This window comes from Neofelis nebulosa, chromosome 3, assembly GCF_028018385.1.
Source record: "Neofelis nebulosa isolate mNeoNeb1 chromosome 3, mNeoNeb1.pri, whole genome shotgun sequence".
Classification (NCBI taxonomy): Eukaryota; Metazoa; Chordata; class Mammalia; order Carnivora; family Felidae; genus Neofelis; species Neofelis nebulosa.
Genome location: NC_080784.1, coordinates 207,038,651 through 207,057,964, shown reverse-complemented (window position 1 = coordinate 207,057,964; position 19,314 = coordinate 207,038,651). Strand labels below are relative to the sequence as shown.

Below are 19,314 nucleotides of genomic sequence, written 5' to 3'. Positions count from 1 at the left end.
CCTCTCCAGGCCCAAGGCCCAAATGCCAGAGCATCGAGAATGGAGAAAGTAAGCAAAAACAGTCAGGGGCAAAAAGTTTTTACCTGCCCAGAGATACAAGCCAGATTTTGTTTAAGAGAAAAGGGGCACCTGGGGGGCTCCGTCGGTTAAGCGTCCGACTTCGCCTCAGGTCACGATCTCACGGTTCGTGGGTTCGAGCCCCGCGTCGGGCTCTGTGCTGACGGCTCGGAGCCCGGAGCCTGCTTCGGATTCTGTGTCTCCCTCTCTCTCTGTCCCTCCCCCGTTCATGCTCTGTCTCTCTCTGTCTCAAAAATAAATAAACGTTAAAAAAAAAATTAAAAAAAAGAAATAAAAAAGCATGTTTTGAATAAAAAATATTTGTAAAAAAGAGGAAAAATAAGGTTCTGAAGAGGAGAAGCAGGGGGGAGGGGAGCCGCTGCAGTTGAGGCCCGCCCAGGGGAGGCCCCCACAGGCCCTTCCGCCGCTTCCCCCGACGCAGGAATGAAAAGCCTAAAATGGGGGGGGGGGGGGAGAAAAGAAAGAAAAAACCACATAAGGGGAGAAAATACAGGCCCAAATTTGCCTGTTGTTTCACCTGGAAAACCTGAGGGCAGCTGACAGTAGATTTGCACAAGCCGGTGCCGCAGCCCGACCGTCAGGGTCAACGCTCTGCTGTTTCCCGAGACGTCGGATCTGTGCCTGTCTCAGCGGCCCATCGGCCACAGCCGCTTCCACACCCGGAAGGACCCCGTGCCCCCTCCAGGCTGCCCGGGGCCCGCAGGCCCTGACCCAGCCTGCGCTCACCTCCGGGGGGACTCCTGGGACAGAGTCCCTAGGACGCAGGGGCCAGCAGCTCTCGGTCCTGTTCACGGTTCGCCGGCAACACGTTCCTCCCCAGACCCCCGGCGGCCCGGGAGCCCCTCGGGAGCCGGCGGGCCATGGGCCACCGTGTGCCGTGGCGCCTGGTGGAGCGCGGCTGCCAGGGCGTCCCTGAGCAGGGACAGGACCCAAGGGCCGGTCCTTTGGCCAGACTCCACGCGGTTGTCTCAGCAGCGGACGCTCTGGCCAACAACGGCCCGTGTCCACACTGACTCCGCACCGTCAGGCCACTGCCTGAGAACCGTCACCTTCGGTTCTCAGTGAAGAAGGCTGGCGTCTCGCGCCTCACGGATGCCGAAAACACAACCAAAAATCCCACACGTCTCCAGGTATGCTGAGGCCACGATACGAGTCCTGCCAAGACATACTCATTCCCTTTGGAGCTACAGGCGTCACTAACACGGTAACAGAGACGCAGGTCACTTGTCACATCCCTGAGACCTTCCACAGAGCCGCTTTCACCGACACACGTAGTGGGCTCCTCGCTCTTTTGTATCCCAGTCCGATATAAATGGACCCGTCAGTCACTGTCTCGCCCCAGGCCTTAAGCTCCCTTCGTTAAGGGCCCTTTGCCCAACTCACACCGACTTTCAAAGCTCCCCCGCTGCCCTTCCCTGCACCCGAGGGAAGCGTCCAGCTTCTGTGCAATGGAGACACATCGCGTGAGGCCCCTCACGGGTCTCTCCTCACCCTCGTGTCTCTGTGTGGCGCCGAACCACGCATCTGACCTCCTGCTTCTCGGGATGGGAGTGTGAACTTCTTCCCTCACGGCCATCATTTCCCCGTCTTAGCACAGCAGTGACAACACGCCCGAGCACACGCTTGAGAACAATCTGACCGCCTCTCTCTCCTGAGGTCTTTGTGCGGCCTCCTCCCTGTCAGATCCCCCTCGGCCCCCCTCGCGAGGACGCCGTGGTGACGTGCAGGGCCCATTCGGATCATCCCGGATCATCTCCCCACCTCAAGATCCTTAGCTTAATCACACCTGCGAGTGCCTTCACCGCGTAAGGTCGCCCTCAGAGGTCCTGGGGGTTAGGCCCGTGGACACCGCGGCGGGCCAGCCGCTCACAGTGCATCTGTTCCGCTCACGACTTCCGCGCTACCGTCGGGCACTTCAATTCTCTGCCGTGTCGAGGCCCCAGATGTCACGTTACCGTTTTGCAAACCGCTCCCCGTGAGATCTGTATCCCGCACACCCGTCCTCTGCCTCTGGGCCAGGCTGGGTCGTTCTCCCGCTTGAAGGACGGACGCCAGGTACTGTTTCCTTAAGTGAGGGCCAGTGGCGGCCAGCGTCCGCGGAGCTCGTTTCTCCAAAACGTCTTTATTTGACCTCTTTTGAAGTGCACTTCTTGCCGGATTCAGACTCCAGCTTGCCAGTCGTTTCTTTCCAGGACTCCTTGTCCGCTGGCTTCGGTGGCTCCTGTTGAAAAGTCTGTGTGCTCTGAGGGCACGTCATCCGTCCCTGGCTTCAGCACTCCGTCACCACGTGTTCGGGTTCTGCTTCCTTCGTGCCTTTCCTCTCGGCCTTCGCGGCACCTCTAGATTTGTTAGCTGGCTATCCTCCCTCCCTTTTAGAAGATCACCAGCTCTTGGGGCGCCTGGGTGGCTCAGTCGGTTGAGCATCCGACTTCCGCTCATGTCATGATCTCATAGTTCATGGGTTCGAGCCCCGCGTCGGGCTCTGTGCTGACAGCGCGGACCTCCCTTCGGATCCTCTGTCCCCGGTCTCTCTCTGCCTGCCCCCCCACCTGCGCACATGCTCTCTCTCTCTGTCTCTCAAAAATGAATAAATATTAAAAAAAAAAAAAAAGATCGCCAGCTCTTTTCTCTTCAGATGTACTTTGTGCCACCAACCGAAGGGACTGGTACCTTGGGCTCTGTGGATGGAGGGAGGGTGGTGTCAGCACAGGGGTCTTCACCGTGTGGTGAGACTTCTGGTGTTTGGAGACGCAGTGCTGTCTGACTTGCCCAGGGCACGTGTACAGCTTAAAGCGTAAACATTAACGCCTCAAGGCCACCCGCCCCACACCCAGGCCCGATCACCCAGCTGTCTGTTCGAAATGTTCACTTGGCTCCTCGCAGGCAGCTTATCCCCTGACACCTGCTCCTCTTTCTTTTCTTTTCTTTTTTTTTTAATTCTTTTAATGTCTATTTATTTTTGAGAGAGAGAAAACCAGAGAGAGTGGGGGAGGGGCGGGGAGAGAGGGAGACACAGAATCCGAAGCAGGCTCCGGGCTCCCGGCTGTGAGCACAGAGCCCGTCGCGGAACTCGACCTCACCTCACCTCAGCCGCTGTGAGATCATGACCTGAGCCACCCGGGCGCCCCGCTGTGCCAAGCCGAAGCCCCAGGGAGTCACCTTCCACTCTGCTCCTTCCTCCCGCCCCTGCATCCAATCCATCGGAGGTCCTAGCGCTCACCTTCCAAATGTGCCCCACGTCTGACCACCCGTGCCCACTGTCCGGCCATCGTAAGTCTGAGCCGTCAAGCGGCCGCCTGACCCGCGCATTAGGCTACTTCCCGAACTCCGGGGCGATCCCCCGAAGCACGACCAAGACAACGGCTTACACCGGAGCCCCCGGACGGCGGGGCGCGCTTGCAGGAGGCGCCCGCGCACAGCCGACGAGCGGGAACCCGCACCGGCACCAGGGACTGACCCAGCCTGGAAGGGGCGGCGTGCGGGGATGCCCGGGGCTGGAGCCGGGCGGGGACCCCCACCGCGGCGGCCCGGCCCCCTAATTCCCGCCCGCTCGTCGGCCCCGCCTCTCCCCCCCCCCCGCCCCCCCCCCGCCCGCGCCCAGATTCCGAGGACCCACCCGGACCCGGCCCGGCGCCCCGGCCCCCGCCCTCAAGGTGGCGGTCACGTGGCGTGCGACCCGGAGGCGGAACCGGCCTGCGCTGCGCCGACCTCGGCTCCCGGAGCGCGGGGGACCTGCCGGGCCTAAGGGACCGTGCGCGCCTCTCCCCCCACCCCCGCCCCCGGCCCCGCCGCGCTCAGCCATGCGGCCCCCGCGCTCCCGCGCCGCGCTGCTTGCGCTCCTGGTCGCGCTGCTGGCCGCGCCCCCGGCCCTGGCCGAGGCCCCGCACCTGGTGCTCGTGGACGCGGCCCGAGCGCTGCGGCCCCTGCGGCCCTTCTGGAGGAGCACCGGCTTTTGGTGAGCGTTCCGCGCGGGGAAACTGAGGCCCGAGAGGCCGCTGTCGCCTGCATCCCGCCGCGCGCCTCTCCCAGGCCCGGGACGCGCTCCCCGCCCGCGATCTCCCTGGACCCCTTGTTGCATCGGAGGGACTCGGGCTCCCGCGCCCACGGCCGGCTCCTCCTTCCTCGTGGAGCCGTCCTGCAGTCAGACTGGGGTTTCCTCTGTCGGCCTGAGCCACGCGGTGTTTGCGTGCGCCCCGGGCTTTTCGGAGCGGGTACCCCGTGTGGTGGAGGCCTGCGGACGCTCGCTGATTTTGCCCGGTGGCCGCTGGGGGGCAGGCCAGGCTGCAGGAGGGGCTGCGGCGCAGGCCCCTCCCAAGGGGGCAGCCCCAGTGGAGTCGGACACGCCTGTAGGGGGCCTATCAACCCCCATCCCCCTCTCCGTGTCTGCCTATCTTCCCTCTCCCCGCCGTGTCTCCCACGCGCTCCCTGTCATTCTTATAACCAAGATCACCTGGCTGGTGGGACAAGGAACAGGGTATTGGGATGTGGTCCTCTCTCCTCAGGGAGCCCCCCCATTTCCATAAACATGAGCCTCCGTGGCATTCCTGGCGTTAGGGGCCGTTTTATTACATCAGGGACAGTAAAATTCATCGGCGGGCACTCCAGGGTCCAGCTGCTGGGGACTGCTGTCCCGGGGCAATCTGGGGCCCTGGATTTGTAGCTGCAGGGGCTGTTCTGGCGCCCCGCCCCTGGGGACTAATGGCCCATTCCCCCTTGTTCTGTCCCCAGTCCCCCGCTGCCTCACAGCCGGGCTGACCAGTATGACCTCAGCTGGGACCAGCAGCTCAACATGGCCTACGTGGGCGCTGTCCCCCACGGCGGCATCGAGCAGGTCCGGACCCACTGGCTGCTGGAGCTCATCACAGCCAGGTGAGTGATGGGGGCAGCTGGGCAGAGCCCCCTTACTGGAGACGAAGACCAAGGCCGAGAGGAGGCAGCGTCCGGGAGGACAGTGTGGTGCCGTGTGGGCTGTGATGGGGGCAGAGCGGAGGGGATGTCCTGTTGCTCTGACACCTCCTGGCAAAACGTCCTCGGTGGAGGAGGCCGCGCGGGGCCGTGTGGGCTCCCGGGGCAGCCCCGAGTTTGGGCACAGCTGGCTTCCCACCGGACAGGACTTGGAGGCTCGGGGTCAGGTGGGTGTCCCACTGCGCCAGCTTTGTGGCTGGAGCCAGCCCCGGAGAGCGTGCGCCCACGCACCTGGTGCCCCGTGTCCTCAGGTCAGGCTTTGCAGGAGCGCCGCCCAAGGGCTGAGCGGGACTTGGGTCGATCACGCCCACCTTTGGCCTTGCAAAGCTCAGCCTGGCCGAGGCGTCAGATGTAAGGAGCACTTGGGTGTGTGTTTGAAGGGCTCCCAGAGACACAGACCCTCCCGGCTGTGGCCAGTGGGACTGGGGCCGGGCGGGCCAAGGGAGGCCTCGTGATTGCCTCGGGCCCTTGTTCAAACGAGACGGTGACAGTCAGCGTCGGACTGACCCTGCGGCACCGCGTACACACAGCACCAGGGCCCGGGGTGGCTGTGGTGGCTTGTTTCAAAGGCGTAGTTCCTGGATGTTCAAGTGTCCGAGTCCTTTGTGTGTTCCCTGGTTCTTCCAGGGCACAGCGTTGGTCTTGGGGCGGGGGCGGGGGGGGGGGGGCAGTGGCGACTGTGCTCATTGATGTAAAGAGACCGATGGCGTGAGCCTGTCTGCCCAGGGCTCCCGGAAGGGCGGTCAGGCTGGCGTCGGGCACCGGCCGCGCTAGAGGGTGGAGTCGGTGGCCGTCTGCTCCCAGTGGCGGGCGCGGGCCACCTGCACGGCGTTGTGCACGCTGTGGAACAGCTGCCCCTCCTCGGCCGCGTCCCCCGTGTCGTCCCCGAGGAACCCGCCTCTCCTCAGGGTGTCCCTCACCGGGGGACTGCAGCAGGCCAGGAGCAGCGCGATGCCCAGGGCCCTGTAATCTCGGCGCAGGTCCTGCAGCGCGGCCACGCCGGCCGCGTCCAGGAACAGCAGCGGAGCGCAGTCGATGACCACCGCGTGGAAGCCGGCCGCCGGGGGCACCAGCCGTGCGGCCGTGCTGCTGGCTGGGCCCGGGTCCGTGCCCTCGACGGGGTCTCCCTCGCCGACCCTGGCCTCCGGGCCCCGCTCCTTCCTCGCGGTGGCCGCTGTCCCCGCATCCAGCCCCGTGAGTCTGTAGAGTGACCGCAGGAAGAAGTCCTTGTTGGCGTAGTAGAGCGGCCCCGCGAAGCGGAACACGTGCACGCCCGGCTCAGGGACCAGGCCCTCAAACTCCGCGGCGTCCTCGTAGAAGCCCGAGTCCCCAATCTGAGCGAGCAGGGTGGCCCGTGGGCGTTGCGTGCGGCCAGCCAGGCTGAGCAGGGACAGGAGGACGCCCGCCAGCAGCCCCGCCTCGACGCTGACCAGCACGCAGGTGGCCGCGGTGGCCACCCAGACCAGCGCATCGGCCGGGCTGAGCCGCCACAGCTGCGGGACGTCCCTCGCTTTGCGCAGGGCCCCGCGCAGGCTGACGATGATGACGCAGGCCAGCACGCTCCGCTGCAGGTCCCGGAACAGCGGCGCCAGCACCAGCAGCACCAGCAGCACCACGGCGGCACTGACCACGCTGGACAGCTGCGTGCGGCAGCCGGTGGCCGTCTTCACCAGGCTCTTGGACAGGGCGGCGCTGGTGGCGAAGCAGTGGAAGAAGGCAGGCAGCACGTTACAGCAGCCCACGGCCAGCAGCTCCTGGTTGGCTCGCACGGAGTAGCCGTGGCTCCGGGCGAACATCTCCGCCAGGGACACGGAGAAGGCGGAGCTCACCAGCGCCAGGGGCACGGCGTCCAGCACCACGCGCCGCATCAGCCCAGGGTCGGGCAGCCGGGGGGCCACGAACCCGGTGGGGATGTCGCCGGCCACGCTGGAGCCAAAGCGCTCGTGAAGCCGCCCAAAGTGGGACGCCAGCGTGGCCGCCACGATGACCAGCAGCTCCGTGGGCAGCGGCACCTTCAGGCGGTGGCGGCAGCGGTCCGACAGCTCCTTAGCGGCCAGCAGCACGGCCAGGCACGCGGCGCTGGTGAGCACGTCGCACAGGTTGGCCTGGCCGGCGCCGCGCAGCAGGCTCAGCCACGTGCTGACCACCATGCCCGGCCCTTGGTGCCGTGGGACCCTCACGCCCAGCAGGTGCTTCAGCTGGGAGGTCAGGATGGTCACCGAGGCCCCCATGGCAAAGCCGTCGAGCAGGGGCTGTGAGAGGTAGGCGGACACGAAGCCCAGCCGGAGGACGCCCATGAGGACCTGCGGACAGAGCGCGGTCAGGGCAGCGGTGCCGCCGACGGGGCGGCCGCGGCCCAGAGCCCCACACCCCTTCTCGCGGCCGCGGCCGCCGCCGCCGCCGCCGCCGCTGCTGCTTTCCCGAACGGACTCTGTCTGGAGTCCCTTGCCCACGCGCGTGCACACACAGGCACGGCAGACACGGAGGTGCACGTGTGCCCTTACACGCTCGCTTCTGCTTCTCTCACACGTGCGGGCTCCGGGCGCTGGAAAGCCGCTCCCTTCTCCTGTCCTGCGGGTGGCACTGTCCCCTCTCCCCAGAGACCTGCGGCCCTCGGGAGGGTGTGAAGTCAGGGCGGACGGGCCAGGCCGTACCCGGCCAGCCGTCCCTGGACAGGGTCCCTGTTCCTGGGCACCCTCAGACCCTCGGGTGCCCCGTCCGGGCCGCCACCCCGTGCCCTCCTGCGCCTACGCCTGCCCCGCCCTTGCTGGCTAAACCCGCCGCCCTCTGAGGCCTTGACCCCGCACCGCCCTGGCCTTGGCCCTTCTGGGGGTGGTGAGCGAGTGAGGGGCCCGCTCTGAGTGGCTGAGCGGGCGGTCCGGACCTGCGCCCGGGCTCTGCAGAAGCCCAGTGCGGTCAGCCCCTCACCTGGTAAATCCCAGCCACCAGCGTGAGGGCAGTGGCGACCCGGATGGCGTAGCAGTCCTGCCCGCAGTCCCGTGGCCTGAGCACCAGCGTGGCCGAGGCGTTGAGGGTGGTGCCGTTGTCCCCGGACCCCGGGCCGTCCCGGGCAGGGTCAAAGCCAGCCAGCAGGAGCTCGCGTTCCACCACCTGGCCCACCATGAGGCAGAGCAGGCTGAAGATTCCCATGGACACGTGGCGCGAGGTGCCCATGAGAAAGTAGATGAGGTTCGCGAAGAAGGACGTGTACAGACTGTAGATGGGCTGCAGCCCTGCCAGGAGCGAGTAGGCGATGGCCTGCGGCACCAGGATGATGCCGATGACCAGCCCGGACATGACGTCGCCCGCCAGGGCCTCCCGCGGGCGGTAGTGGCGCAGCCAGCGTGTGGCGGGGAGCAGGTCCTGCGCCAGCGCCCAGGCCCCGCGCGTGCTGCAGGCGCAGCCCCGCCACAGCCTGGCTTTAAGCATCTCGCGCAGGCCCGGGGGCACTGGGGGCCGCCGGCGGACCAGCACCAGCCCCCCGCCCTGCTGCGTGCAGTCGGGGGACACGTCCATCCTGGGAAGACCTGAAACAGAGGTGGGCATCCCTGCTGGGGTCAGCGGGCGGCACAGAGACCCAGACTCGCATGTGGCCAGACCCAGCTCCGCTGCTCCCGGCCCACCTCCCCGTGCCCACGTCCACGCCAGAGGCCCCCCCTCGCCGTCACCCAAACCGGAGGGGTCCCTCCGGCGGCCCTCCCATCACCGCTGCACCATGGGCCCCGGGGCTTAGAGGAAGAGCGCCTCCTGGTGCCCCCTGTTGAAACTTGAAGATAGGGAGACCCCAGATCTTTGCTCGCGGAGGGGCTGCTCACACAGCAGCACTCGCTATACCCCCCGGTCCTCGTGGCAGAATTCCCGGGACGCGCTTTGGGAGGCTGATCTTAGACGAGGCCAGCCGGGAGGGAAGTGGGGGTGGCTGGTGTCTGTCACCTGCCCCGTCACCTGGGACCGTGGGACACACTCCTGGGTTGGGTCTCAGACCACACAGGTGCACCATGGAGCACAAGTCTGGGACTGTCCCTTGTGTCCCAAGGGCACCTCACCTGCTGGGGCCCAGCCCCGTCCTTGACTTCTCACTCGCTGGCCCAGGACACGCGGCCTGCAGTTTCGCTGGGGTGTGGAGGACGGCCTGGCAGGCACAGCCCCCCGTGAGCACTAGGGGGACGTCATGAGTTGTGTTTCCTTCCTGTGGAGACCTCACCACACAAGGGTCCCCCCAAGCCCCCCAGGGTCTGGGTGTGTGGCATGAGGACTGTTGAAATGGCATCTGCCTGGTGCCTGAGGGGCCGGAAAGAAAACCCGAGAATCGTCCTGCCCCTCCCCTTCACCCAGGGAGCTGGCCTCTGCTGTGGCTTTGAGGGCTCCACGGCCCTGCGGCGGGGCCCCGGGATGATTCTTACCTGGGGAGCCCCTCACAGGCTGGGTGGGCGGGAGGGTAGCGAGGCCCCTGGCTTGTCAGCGCTCCAAGGCCCGACTCTGCCGGCCGCCTGCACGTCCAGAGCTCTCTGGCTTGTTAGCCGGTGGGGACGTGTGGACGGCGGGTTCTGAGGCAGAGCCGGAGCCAGGAGCCAGGCCGCGGCAGGTCTGGCGCCCACCGCGGGCAGCGCTCTGTGGTTACCATGTGACTGCTTAGCCAAACTGGGTTTGCGGTTCAATTATTTACCCCAAAGATTGCTGAGTCATGGGTTTCCCCCAGATGAGCGTTACCTGAGTGGCTAACCCAGGGAGTTGTGCTGTAATCCCAGCTCACAAGTAAGTGCGAGTGTGTGCACCTCTGGTAAGCTCCCATCCCCCCACGGGGCTCCAGGTGCGGGACAGCGTGGGTGAGGGCAGCAAAGAGCTGGCGCAGGGCGCGTGGGTCCTGGGGTCCTCTGGGGGGCGGGAGGCGCGCGAGCCCAGCCAGCCCTGGGATGTGAGCCTGCAGCTCTGGGGCCCGTTGCCGTGGTCGCACGACTGACCAAGGGTGGGCAAGGATGAGAGGGGTACCCGGGTCGGGGCTGGTCGCCTCATCCCATGACATCCTCCCTATTCTGCCATGAGACGGTTCTGGTCTGCTCTGGAGCACAGGCCAAGTGTACCTGAGCCAGCCGGGCACCGGGCAGCCGTGTCCCAGCCTCTGTTCTGTGGCCTCTTGTGGAAAGCAGGCGCGGGGGTGTTGCTGAGCATGTGTGTGCACATGCACGTGGACTGCTGTGGGCGGGGCGGGGGGGCCGCCAGGCATCGGGACACACTGCCAGCCAGGTTTGCCCTTCTTGCCGTGGGGTGCGGGTCCAACCCCCGGTGACTGGCAAGTGCCCGGCCTAGCCGCGTCTCCAGTCTCTCTGAGGCAGGTGGGGTCTGCCTGGGAGAGCTGGAGTGAAGGCGATCCCTTTAAATGATTACTCTCATGCCCCACGAAGGGTGGACGGCTGTTTTTAACACGATTCTGAGTCTCAGGTCCCCCACCTTTACACCCAGTGAAGGGGAGCCCCCCTCCCGCCATGTTGAAGGGCTACGTGGGAAGGGCCCATCCCAGGGGGCTTTCCCGTCTACCGGGGACAGAGCTGAGGGTCTTCCCTCCACCTACCCCCCCAGAGTCCAGCCCAGGACCCGCTTGGCCCCTGGTGGGGAGCTGTTTGCCCAGACCAGAAACCGTGTTTTGGGCTGGGGGGACAAGCTAGAGCAGTTCCGGGCTTCGGACCCCTCCCTGGGGCAGATGACGTTCACCTCAGGGTGCAGAGAGGAGGGTAGCTATTGAGGGGGTCATATAAACTTTATCTCCTGTCCCAGCTACTGGCAAGGGGGCAGAGAGAGAATTCCTTGGGTGGCCTGCCAGGCGGGAGCCTCATCGCCCTTGGGGGTCTCCCTAGATGGGGTACAGAGCACAGGCTGTGTGACACAGGACTCGGGCACAGAGCAGCGGAGGCCAGGGCAGATACGCGTGTGTGCATGCTGGGGTGGGGGATGGGGCCTGGGTGCTGGTGTAAGAAAGGGGGTACCCGGGATGGGGACCTAATGTAGGGAGGAGCCGTTCCTCTGTCTTAGGAAGGGGGGGGCAGGGGTCTCTGGAGGTTCTGGGGTGAGATTCGTGGCAGGTGGAGATATTTCAGGGAGGGGCTCTTTTGGCCCATCAGAGCCCCTGTCCAGTCAGATGCAGCATGGAGGCTGGCCTTGGGCTGGCCTTGGTGGCAGGGATCGGACCTCATAACCCTGCAGCCCCTGCCCAGGCTGCCTGCCTAAATCAGGCGAGGAGATAACAGTGAGGTCACATGTGACCTTTGAGAGAATTTCAGGACACCACCCCCAACCCTGCCCCCACCGCGTCCCTCTGCCTGTTTCTTTGTGCATTGAGGCCGGCGACCTTCACCTGGGGTCTGGTGGGGCACAGAGGGACCTGTGGTTCTGGTCCCCTGCCTGCCAGAGGGGCTGCTGACGCCCACACTGGCGCTAAGGTGGGCGCCGGGAGGGAGCTGCAGACCTCACTGGGACGGGCGCCGTGGGGTCTAGTACAGATCGGCAGGAACCTCCCTCGGGGGACCGCTGCCCAGCTCTGTGCCACATGGTTGTTCCCTTAATATTTGCCCGTAAATCACCGTTTCAAGTGATCAAACACACTCCTTTGGAAAGGAAACATTGCATCCTGACCCTAAGTGCGAAGAGGCGGGGCCGACCACCTCCGGGCCCCGGAGACCTAACGCGAGCTTCTCCCTAAAGACACGCCTACCGCGAGCCCCGAGGTTCTAGGTGACAAGGTGGAGAGTGAGCGGCCTCTGCCGCGCTGGCCTGGAGCCTGACACCCCCCTACCCCCATCCCCGGACCGAGGCTGCAGGTGCGCCGGGGGATCCGCGCTGCATCTCCCCCTCCGAGCCGCCCGGGCGGGCCGTGCGCTTCGCTCCCCTCCCCTCCTGTCCCTGTGCGCCGGGAGCGCGCGCCCCCGCCGCCGAGCACGCGCGGCCGCGGCCCCGCGCTCACGCGCTCGTGCCCCCCCCCCGCGCCCTCCCCCAACCCCCCCCCCCCCCCCCCGCGCACTCACCGGCCCCGGCGCAGCTCTGCCTCCGGCGCACGCGCTCAGGCCCTGCCGCGGGGGCCCCCGGAGCCGCCGCCCGCCGCCGCGTGCGTGAATGAGGCCTTTGTGCCGCCGCCGCCGCCGCAGCCCCGGCCCTCGTGCCCACGTTCGGACCCTTGCGGGGGGCCGCGGATTGGGGGCCGGGCCCTCCGAGAGCCGCGCCTCGCTGCAGGCGGAGTGCTGGGGTGGGCTGCACGCTTCACCTCGCTGCTCAGCCCCCTCCCTAAATTAGGTTTCTCAAACCTCTCTCTGAACGGGGCCGGGCAGAGGGAGACCAAGGTGCAGACGGCGGGGCCTAAGGACCGTTCCCCGGGGTTCGTTGGCCAGGGGTCCCCTCTGAGGTCGGGTCTTCTGGCCCCTGGGGCAGGTGTATTAGCCCCCAGATTATCCTTGGCTGCCGAGGCTGGCTGGAGAAGGGGACACTCATATCTACTCAGGGTGACAGGCTGGCGATGCCTCTGCCGCTGGGGCTCCCCCCGGGGTACCACCCCCCCAGCCCAGGACAGCAAGTGCAGGAGCATTGATCTGAGCCCCGCGGTGCCCCCTACCCAGTGTAAGCTCAGCAGGCCGGGATTACCGCTGCTAGGGTGTGCAGAGAAAGCCCGGAACCCCGCATATGCCTTCACTTTCCACCGGGTCACCCCACCACCCGTGGCCCACGCCCCCTCCCCCACAGTAGTGGGACTTTGGAACGGTCTGCTGTGTGCATTTAATTTTTACCCAACTGCTTGTTAGTTTTCTTTGCTACCGGCTGTGACCTTTGGATGCGGGAGAAACGGGTGAGGGAGGTGATCCCTGCTGCCCACAAGCTCATCCTGCTGAGCCCCCGGTTGGAAGATGCACCCCTACACAGAGGGGCCAGCCGGCAAGGGGAGGCAGGGTGCGGGGCCCAGGACGGGCAGGGGGCACTGGCGCGTGGTTGGCTGGACTTGGTCCCTCAGGTGGGCTTCGGAAGCCAGACCCGGGGTCGGCCTTGACCTCGTAGGAAGTGAGGGGTGGGGGAGGGAAGGACGTGGGGGGGGGGGGGCGTTGACTCGTCCATGTCCTCGCTGTGTCCGGGAAGACGACGCTGGGCCGGCCAGGCTGGGGCGTGGGATGGGAGGTTGACAGATGAAAAGCTGTCGAGGGCCGGATCGCGTCGTGACCTCCCCACCTGGCCGGACTGCCGACCGCTCAGGACAAGCCCGGCCGCCACAAGAGGGCACAGTGCAGGCCCTCCTGACATTTGGCACCTCCCTCCCGCAGATGGAGCCACAGAGCAGGTGTGTTCTCACACCTGAGCCTCTGCCACCCACCTGCCTGTGCTCCTCACTAGGCAACACCCCTCCCCTGCCCAGGCCCACCCCAGGCTCAGCGCTTGCTCCTGCGCTGCCCCACCCCCACTGCGCCTGACCGAAAGGCCACCGGCTTCCACCGCCAGCCCCCAGTGCCAGCTCTACCCCTGGATGTCCGCCTCCATGTGGGCTCACCCCTGCCTGCCTCTGCCACCTGCACCCCTGCCCACCTAGCTGCTCAAGCGAAGTCCGAAGCATTGTGTAAGATGTCCCCTGTTCATCAGCAGACGTCCCTCTGCTGTAGGTCCTTCCCGCTGCCTTTGTGGCCACCACCCAGTCCTGGCACTACACCTCTGCCTGGGGCCCTTTCAAAACCAAGGTAGAACTATGGGGACAGTAAAAGGGTCATCGATTGTCAGGGGGAGGCGGGGAGGGTGAACAGCCGGAGCCCAGGGCAGCTTTAGGGCAGCGAAGCAGCTCCGTGTGGCGCCAGGGTGGTGGGCGCCTGCCATCATGCGCTCGTCCAGACCCACGGGACGTGCACCACCAAGGGTGACCCTGCTGTGGACTCGGGGTGATGACGACGCCACGGCGCACTCCAGCAGGTGCACCACCCGGTGGGGATGTGGATCGCGGGGGAGGCTGTGGGGGGGCAGGGGGCGTGGGACATCCCCGTGCCTCCCTCATGTTTGCTGTGAGCCTAGATCTCTTAAGAGGCTCCTGGGTGGCTCAGTAGGTTAAGCGTCCGACTTCGCTCAGGTCATGATCTCGTGGTTCCTGAATTCGAGCCCCGCGTCGCGCTCTGTGCTGACAGTTCAGAGCCTGGAGCCTGCTTTGGATTCTGTGTCTGCCCCTCCCCTGCTCAAACTCTGTCTCTCTCAAAACTGAATAAACATCAAAAAAAATTTTATTAAAAACTGCTCTTAAAAAAAAAAGTCTTAAAGTCGTGGCAGTGCTCCACTTGGACCTCTGAAAGGGGCCCCATTTCCTTGTGAGTCGGTCCCGTCCTCACCATGGGCACAAGGCCTCCAGTGACCTGTCACAGCCCGCACCCTGTCCTGCCCCAGGCACACTTGATGCTTTCTGCTGCTTGACAACCACAACTTTATTCCTACACCAAGACCTTTGCACGTGCTGCCTATCTGTTCCCCGAGGCATTCTTGCTGGCCTGCCTCATTACTTGGTTGTTACTTCAGAGAGGCCCTCCCTGCCTGACCCTTGGCTCCCTGTCACTTCTCCCTCGTGGTACATCTGATGTGTCCTTAAAGATTCAAATAGTTGCCTGATGATTTCTGTCCCGTCAGAATGTGAACCCGGAGGAAATTGGGCCCCGGTCTGGGGTGGGTGTGGGGGGGGGTGGGGGAGGCTGCCCTTCAGAAAAGGGGTTTTCGGACTGCCCATGTTGCCTCTCGGAGCGTGGGGAGGGGAGAGGAGTACTGTTGAGACAGCTCTGGAGCCCTGACCTCCAGGTGATGCAAGACACAGGCATGGCACCCACCAGGTCCTACCAGGCTCTTCTCCCATGGCTCCCCAGTCCACGGCCAGCTGTCTTCAGTGTGCTTTGTCCTCCCCTACTCCGTCCCGTTGTATCTTTTCCGAAAGACCTACCTGCCTCGTGCCATGCCTGAGCCCAAAGGCTTGGGCATGGGGTTCAGGCACAGGCACACCAGTTCATACTAGGCTGTGAATGACTGGTAGGCTTCCGTCATTGGCGTTTTCCAAAGACAGGGACCCTTGAGGAGTCTGGATCTGAACCCTGTGTGGCACCTTGCAGGCTCCCTGCCTGCATGCACGTGGCTTCAGTTCCAGCCTGGGGCCCACTTCTCTCTGCGCTGACATCGAGTGTCCTTGTATAGGGGGTCAGTGGAGCAAGGCCTGAGCTACAACTTCACCCATCTGGATGGGTTCCTGGATCTTCTCCGAGAGAACCAGCTCCTCCCAGGTGAGCAGCCAGCCCCACCCTCTGTCTGCCAGTCCTGCCCCCTCCCCACCACCCGGCTCCTCTGCGTCCGCACTGGTGAGGCACCAGGGAGGCTGGCCTCTGTGCCGGCACGGTGGAGCCCAGGCTGGGTGGAGCACGGGTGCCATGTGGCAGGCGGGCGGCAGGACAGCCACCTTCTTGTGTCGCAGGCTTTGAGCTGATGGGCAGCCCCTCCCAACGCTTCACCGACTTTGAGGACAAGCAGCAGGTGTTTGAGTGGAAGGAGCTGGTCTCCCTCCTGGCCAGGAGATACGTTGGTGGGCAGGGCACAGGCCTCAGCGGGAAAGGGGGGGTGCTCCTGGGGAGGCTCCTCCCGCATCACCCCGGCCACCTTGTTGGCCTCTGTCACGAACCCTGGGCCAGGGCCTCCGGATGGGGACAGCAGGCCAGGCAGGGTGCAGTGGGCCCACGTGGAATGAGATGTCGTCAGCACCTCCAAGCCTCCAACCGTGGGCCCGTCTCCCTGGGAGTTGGGATAGGCTTGGCCTTGCCCCTGGGGGGCACGTGTGCCAGTGGGGACACTCTGCAGACAGGTACGGACTCTCCCACGTTTCCAAGTGGAACTTCGAGACGTGGAACGAGCCAGACCACCACGACTTTGACAACGTGTCCATGACCTTGCAAGGTGGGGGGCACCTCCTGGGGTCCTGTGGGCTGAGAAGGGGCGGGGGCATCACCTCAGGCGCTGGCGTGTGGATTCCGAGGTCCTTTCTCCACCCAGGCTTCCTGAACTACTACGACGCCTGCTCCGAAGGCCTGCGAGCCGTCAGCCCCGCTCTACGCCTGGGCGGCCCTGGGGACTCCTTCCACCCCTGGCCGCGCTCCCCGCTGTGCTGGGGCCTCCTGGGCCACTGTCACAACGGCACCAACTTCTTCACGGGAGAGTTGGGCGTGCGGCTGGACTACATCTCCCTCCACAAGAAGGTACAAGCGCTGGGCCCCCGCCCCTCCCCCGGCCGGCCCCCCCCCCCCCGGCCGGCCCCCCCCCCCCCCCAGCCTCAGCCCTACCGGCGCTTAAGCGGCAGTCACGTGAGCTGGCCCCAGAGGTCCTGAAGCCCGCCTCCCCAGGGCGCGGGCAGTTCCACCTACATCCTGGAGCAGGAGCAGGCGGCCGTGCAACAGATCCAGCGGCTCTTCCCCAAGTTCGCCGACACCCCCATTTACAACGACGAAGCTGACCCGCTAGTGGGCTGGTCCGTGCCGCAGCCTTGGAGGGCCGACGTGACCTACGCGGCCCTGGTGGTGAAGGTAGGCCCGTCCAAGGACCTCCCCCCGGGGCGGCGTTCCTTACTGGGAGGGCGGGTTCCAGGGGGGCGGCCTGGGACATCCCGACCCCCTGGACCCCCGCAGATCATTGCGCAGCACCAGAACCTGCTGGTGGCCAACACCAGCTCCCCCGTGCGCTACGCGCTCCTGAGCAACGACAACGCCTTCCTGAGTTACCACCCGCACCCCTTCACGCAGCGCACGCTCACGGCGCGCTTCCAGGTCAACAACACCCGCCCGCCGCACGTGCAGCTGCTGCGCAAGCCGGTGCTCACCGCCGTGGCGCTGCTGGCCCTGCTGGGTAACCGCGCCCCCCCCCCCCGCCCCGCCTTCCCCGCGCCCACGGGGCTGCCGGTGCACCCGGGCCGGGGCTCGGTTAGGCAGGGGGTCGCTCCAGGCCCTAGTGGTGACCGTGTCCTACCGGGGGTGGGGGCGGCTCTTGCCCCAAGCGGTCCAGCTCCCCCCACCCCCCCGCCCCAGCGCGCTGGGCCGCAGCGGCTGTGAAGGGCGGGGCGGGGCGCCTCCCGGTGGGGGACCCCTAGTGGCGTGGGGGGGGGGGGGCGGGGCTGAGTGGCAGGAAGCGAGGCCCCGGGAGGGCAGAGGGGCTGCGACTGCCGCCTAGCGACAGCCCCGCTCCCCGCCTCCTAGACGGCGAGCAGCTCTGGGCCGAGGTGTGGCAGGGCGGGACGCTGCTGGACAGCAACCACACGGTGGGCGTCCTGGCCAGCGCGCACCGCCCGGCCGGCCCCGCTGACGCCTGGCGCGCCACGGTGCTGGTCTACGCGAGCGACGACACGCGCACCCACCCCAACCGCAGCGTCGCCTTGACCCTGCGCCTGCACGGGGTGCCCCCGGGGCCTGGTGAGCTGGGGTCCCGGGGAAGGGGTGGCTCTGGAGGGGGCGGGCCCGGCGAGGCGTGGCCCCAGCGTCTGGCTCCGCAGGCCTCGTCTACGTCACACTCTACCTGGACAACCGGTTCTGCAGCCCTCACGGCGAGTGGCAGCGCCTCGGCCGGCCGGTCTTCCCCTCGCCAGAGGAGTTCCGGCACATGCGCGCAGCCGAGGTCCGAGGGCAGGGTGGGAACGGGGCGGGGAGGCTCCCAAGGTCCCAACGCCCCGAGTACCAGTCCCTGCCCCTAGGACCCGGTGGCCGCGGCGCCTCGCCCCTTCCCTGCCAGCGGCCGCCTGACGCTTCGCCCGGAGCTCCCACTGCCCTCACTCCTGCTGGTGCACGTGTGCGCACGCCCAGAGAAGCCGCCAGGCCAGGCAAGTGGTGGCCCCTTCCCCCACTGCCCGGGTCCCTCCAGCGCCCCCCCCACCCCCACCCCCCCAGTCACGACACCTCTCTCCCTGCAGGTGACCCAGCTCCGGGCTCTGCCCCTGACCAGTGGGCAGGTGCTCTTGGTCTGGTCAGATGAGCATGTGGTCTCCAAGTGCGTGAGTGGGTTCATTCCCGGTACCCCTAATCCCCGTTCTGTTCATCCTCCCCCTGCCCTCCACTCTGGTCCCCAGAGGCTGCAGTGCCCACATGGTCACTCAGCTGTGGTCCTCCAAGCCCTCTGCCCCTCACACCCTGGCCACCGCTGTTTGCACAACCACACAAATGGCCCAAGACGCCACACCTGTTGATGGGGGAGCAGGGTGCCCACAGGGGACATTTACAGGTGGCAGTCGGGCTCCTGTCCCTTCTCTTCATCGAGCTGGCCCGTCATTGTTGCAGGAAGAGTACAGGGACCCGGGAGGAGTCAGAAAAGGGGCTGTAGGCAATAGGGCTGTAACTCTACGGTGTCTACACTCGCCCCACCTGGACACCAGCCCCGGTCCTGACTGACCTTCCCAGGTGCCTGTGGACGTATGAGGTCCAGTTCTCTGCAGGTGGTGAGGGGTACGCTCCCGTCAGCAGGAAGCCGTCGACCTTTAACCTCTTTGTGTTCAGCCCAGGTGTGTTCACCCATCGCCCTGGCCTCGGCACGGTGTTCCCTGGGGTGGGGTCCAGGGCTTCGTAAAGGGCAGGGTTAGGGGACTCCAGGAACCTGGGGCGGGTTCAAGGAGGCACCCACTCGAGAACACGCGTGTTTGTTTGCCTCAGACACAGCTGTCACATCTGGCTCCTACCGGGTTCGAGCGGTGGACTACTGGGCCCGACCAGGCCCCTTCTCGAACCCTGTGCAGTATGTGGAGGTCCCTGCCCCGTGAGGGCTGCCGCTGCCCAGTGACTGTGAGCTGGAGCTGACCGGTGACCCCGGGCGGCCAGGAGCTGAGGCGGGCTGGACCACCGCCGGTCGTCACTTGGCTCTGTTCACCTTGTCCTGTGACTTGCTCGCCTCCTTAAAGTGCCTTTCCGCTCATCAGTCTTGGGGTTGGCCTTTGTGGATGGGCGTGCAGCCAAGTCGGGGCCTGGCTCCAGCAAGGCCTTCCCCGCCTCCCCCCCCTTCCAGAGTGCTTTCCCCCACCGCGGGAGCCAGGATGGGGAGCACGCTGAGCACAGGGGGACCGAGGTCCGGCTGCCATTAGGACAGCTGCCCTGCCTGCCTGGGGTCTCTGGCATCACTGCTGGGTGTGGTGGCCCCATTGCTGTCCCCGGCCTGTTCTGCAGAACAGGGGCTGAGGCTGTGCTTGGAGGGGTCCTGCCTGGGTCAGGTTGGAGCCCAGGAGGGGACCCCCTTCCTGAGCCCGGACAGGCTGTCCCCTGTACCCCCAGG

General features: G+C 66.0%; 2 protein-coding genes across 10 annotated transcripts; one reads left to right on the top strand and one right to left on the bottom strand.

Moving 5' to 3' along the window:
• Positions 1 to 3,836: 3,836 nt before the first annotated feature.
• Positions 3,837 to 18,963, top strand: IDUA (alpha-L-iduronidase). Of its 2 annotated transcripts, none has more exons than XM_058723257.1 (14): positions 3,837 to 4,033; positions 4,807 to 4,947; positions 15,223 to 15,308; positions 15,497 to 15,604; positions 15,877 to 15,972; positions 16,069 to 16,271; positions 16,416 to 16,595; positions 16,812 to 16,914; positions 17,262 to 17,474; positions 17,555 to 17,676; positions 17,753 to 17,878; positions 17,969 to 18,045; positions 18,453 to 18,553; positions 18,702 to 18,963. In XM_058723257.1, the coding sequence occupies exons 1-14, from the start codon at positions 3,879 to 3,881 to the stop codon at positions 18,806 to 18,808; spliced, it is 1,818 nt and encodes a 605-aa protein (XP_058579240.1). In that variant the 5' UTR covers positions 3,837 to 3,878; the 3' UTR covers positions 18,809 to 18,963. The 2 variants fall into 2 exon arrangements, with proteins under 2 accessions (XP_058579240.1, XP_058579239.1); XM_058723256.1 differs by having other exon boundaries at positions 3,839 to 4,033; positions 16,698 to 16,914.
• On the bottom strand, positions 4,615 to 12,659 carry SLC26A1 (solute carrier family 26 member 1). Of its 8 annotated transcripts, XM_058723253.1 has the most exons (4): positions 9,447 to 12,033; positions 9,090 to 9,175; positions 7,972 to 8,570; positions 4,615 to 7,346 (listed from the first exon to the last, which is right to left on the bottom strand). In XM_058723253.1, the coding sequence occupies exons 3-4, from the start codon at positions 8,557 to 8,559 to the stop codon at positions 5,814 to 5,816; spliced, it is 2,121 nt and encodes a 706-aa protein (XP_058579236.1). In that variant the 5' UTR covers positions 8,560 to 8,570; positions 9,090 to 9,175; positions 9,447 to 12,033; the 3' UTR covers positions 4,615 to 5,813. The 8 variants fall into 8 exon arrangements, with proteins under 8 accessions (XP_058579236.1, XP_058579238.1, XP_058579237.1 ...); XM_058723255.1 differs by lacking the exons at positions 9,090 to 9,175; positions 9,447 to 12,033 and adding an exon at positions 12,641 to 12,659; XM_058723254.1 differs by lacking the exons at positions 9,090 to 9,175; positions 9,447 to 12,033 and adding an exon at positions 12,060 to 12,566.
• Positions 18,964 to 19,314: the final 351 nt, after the last annotated feature.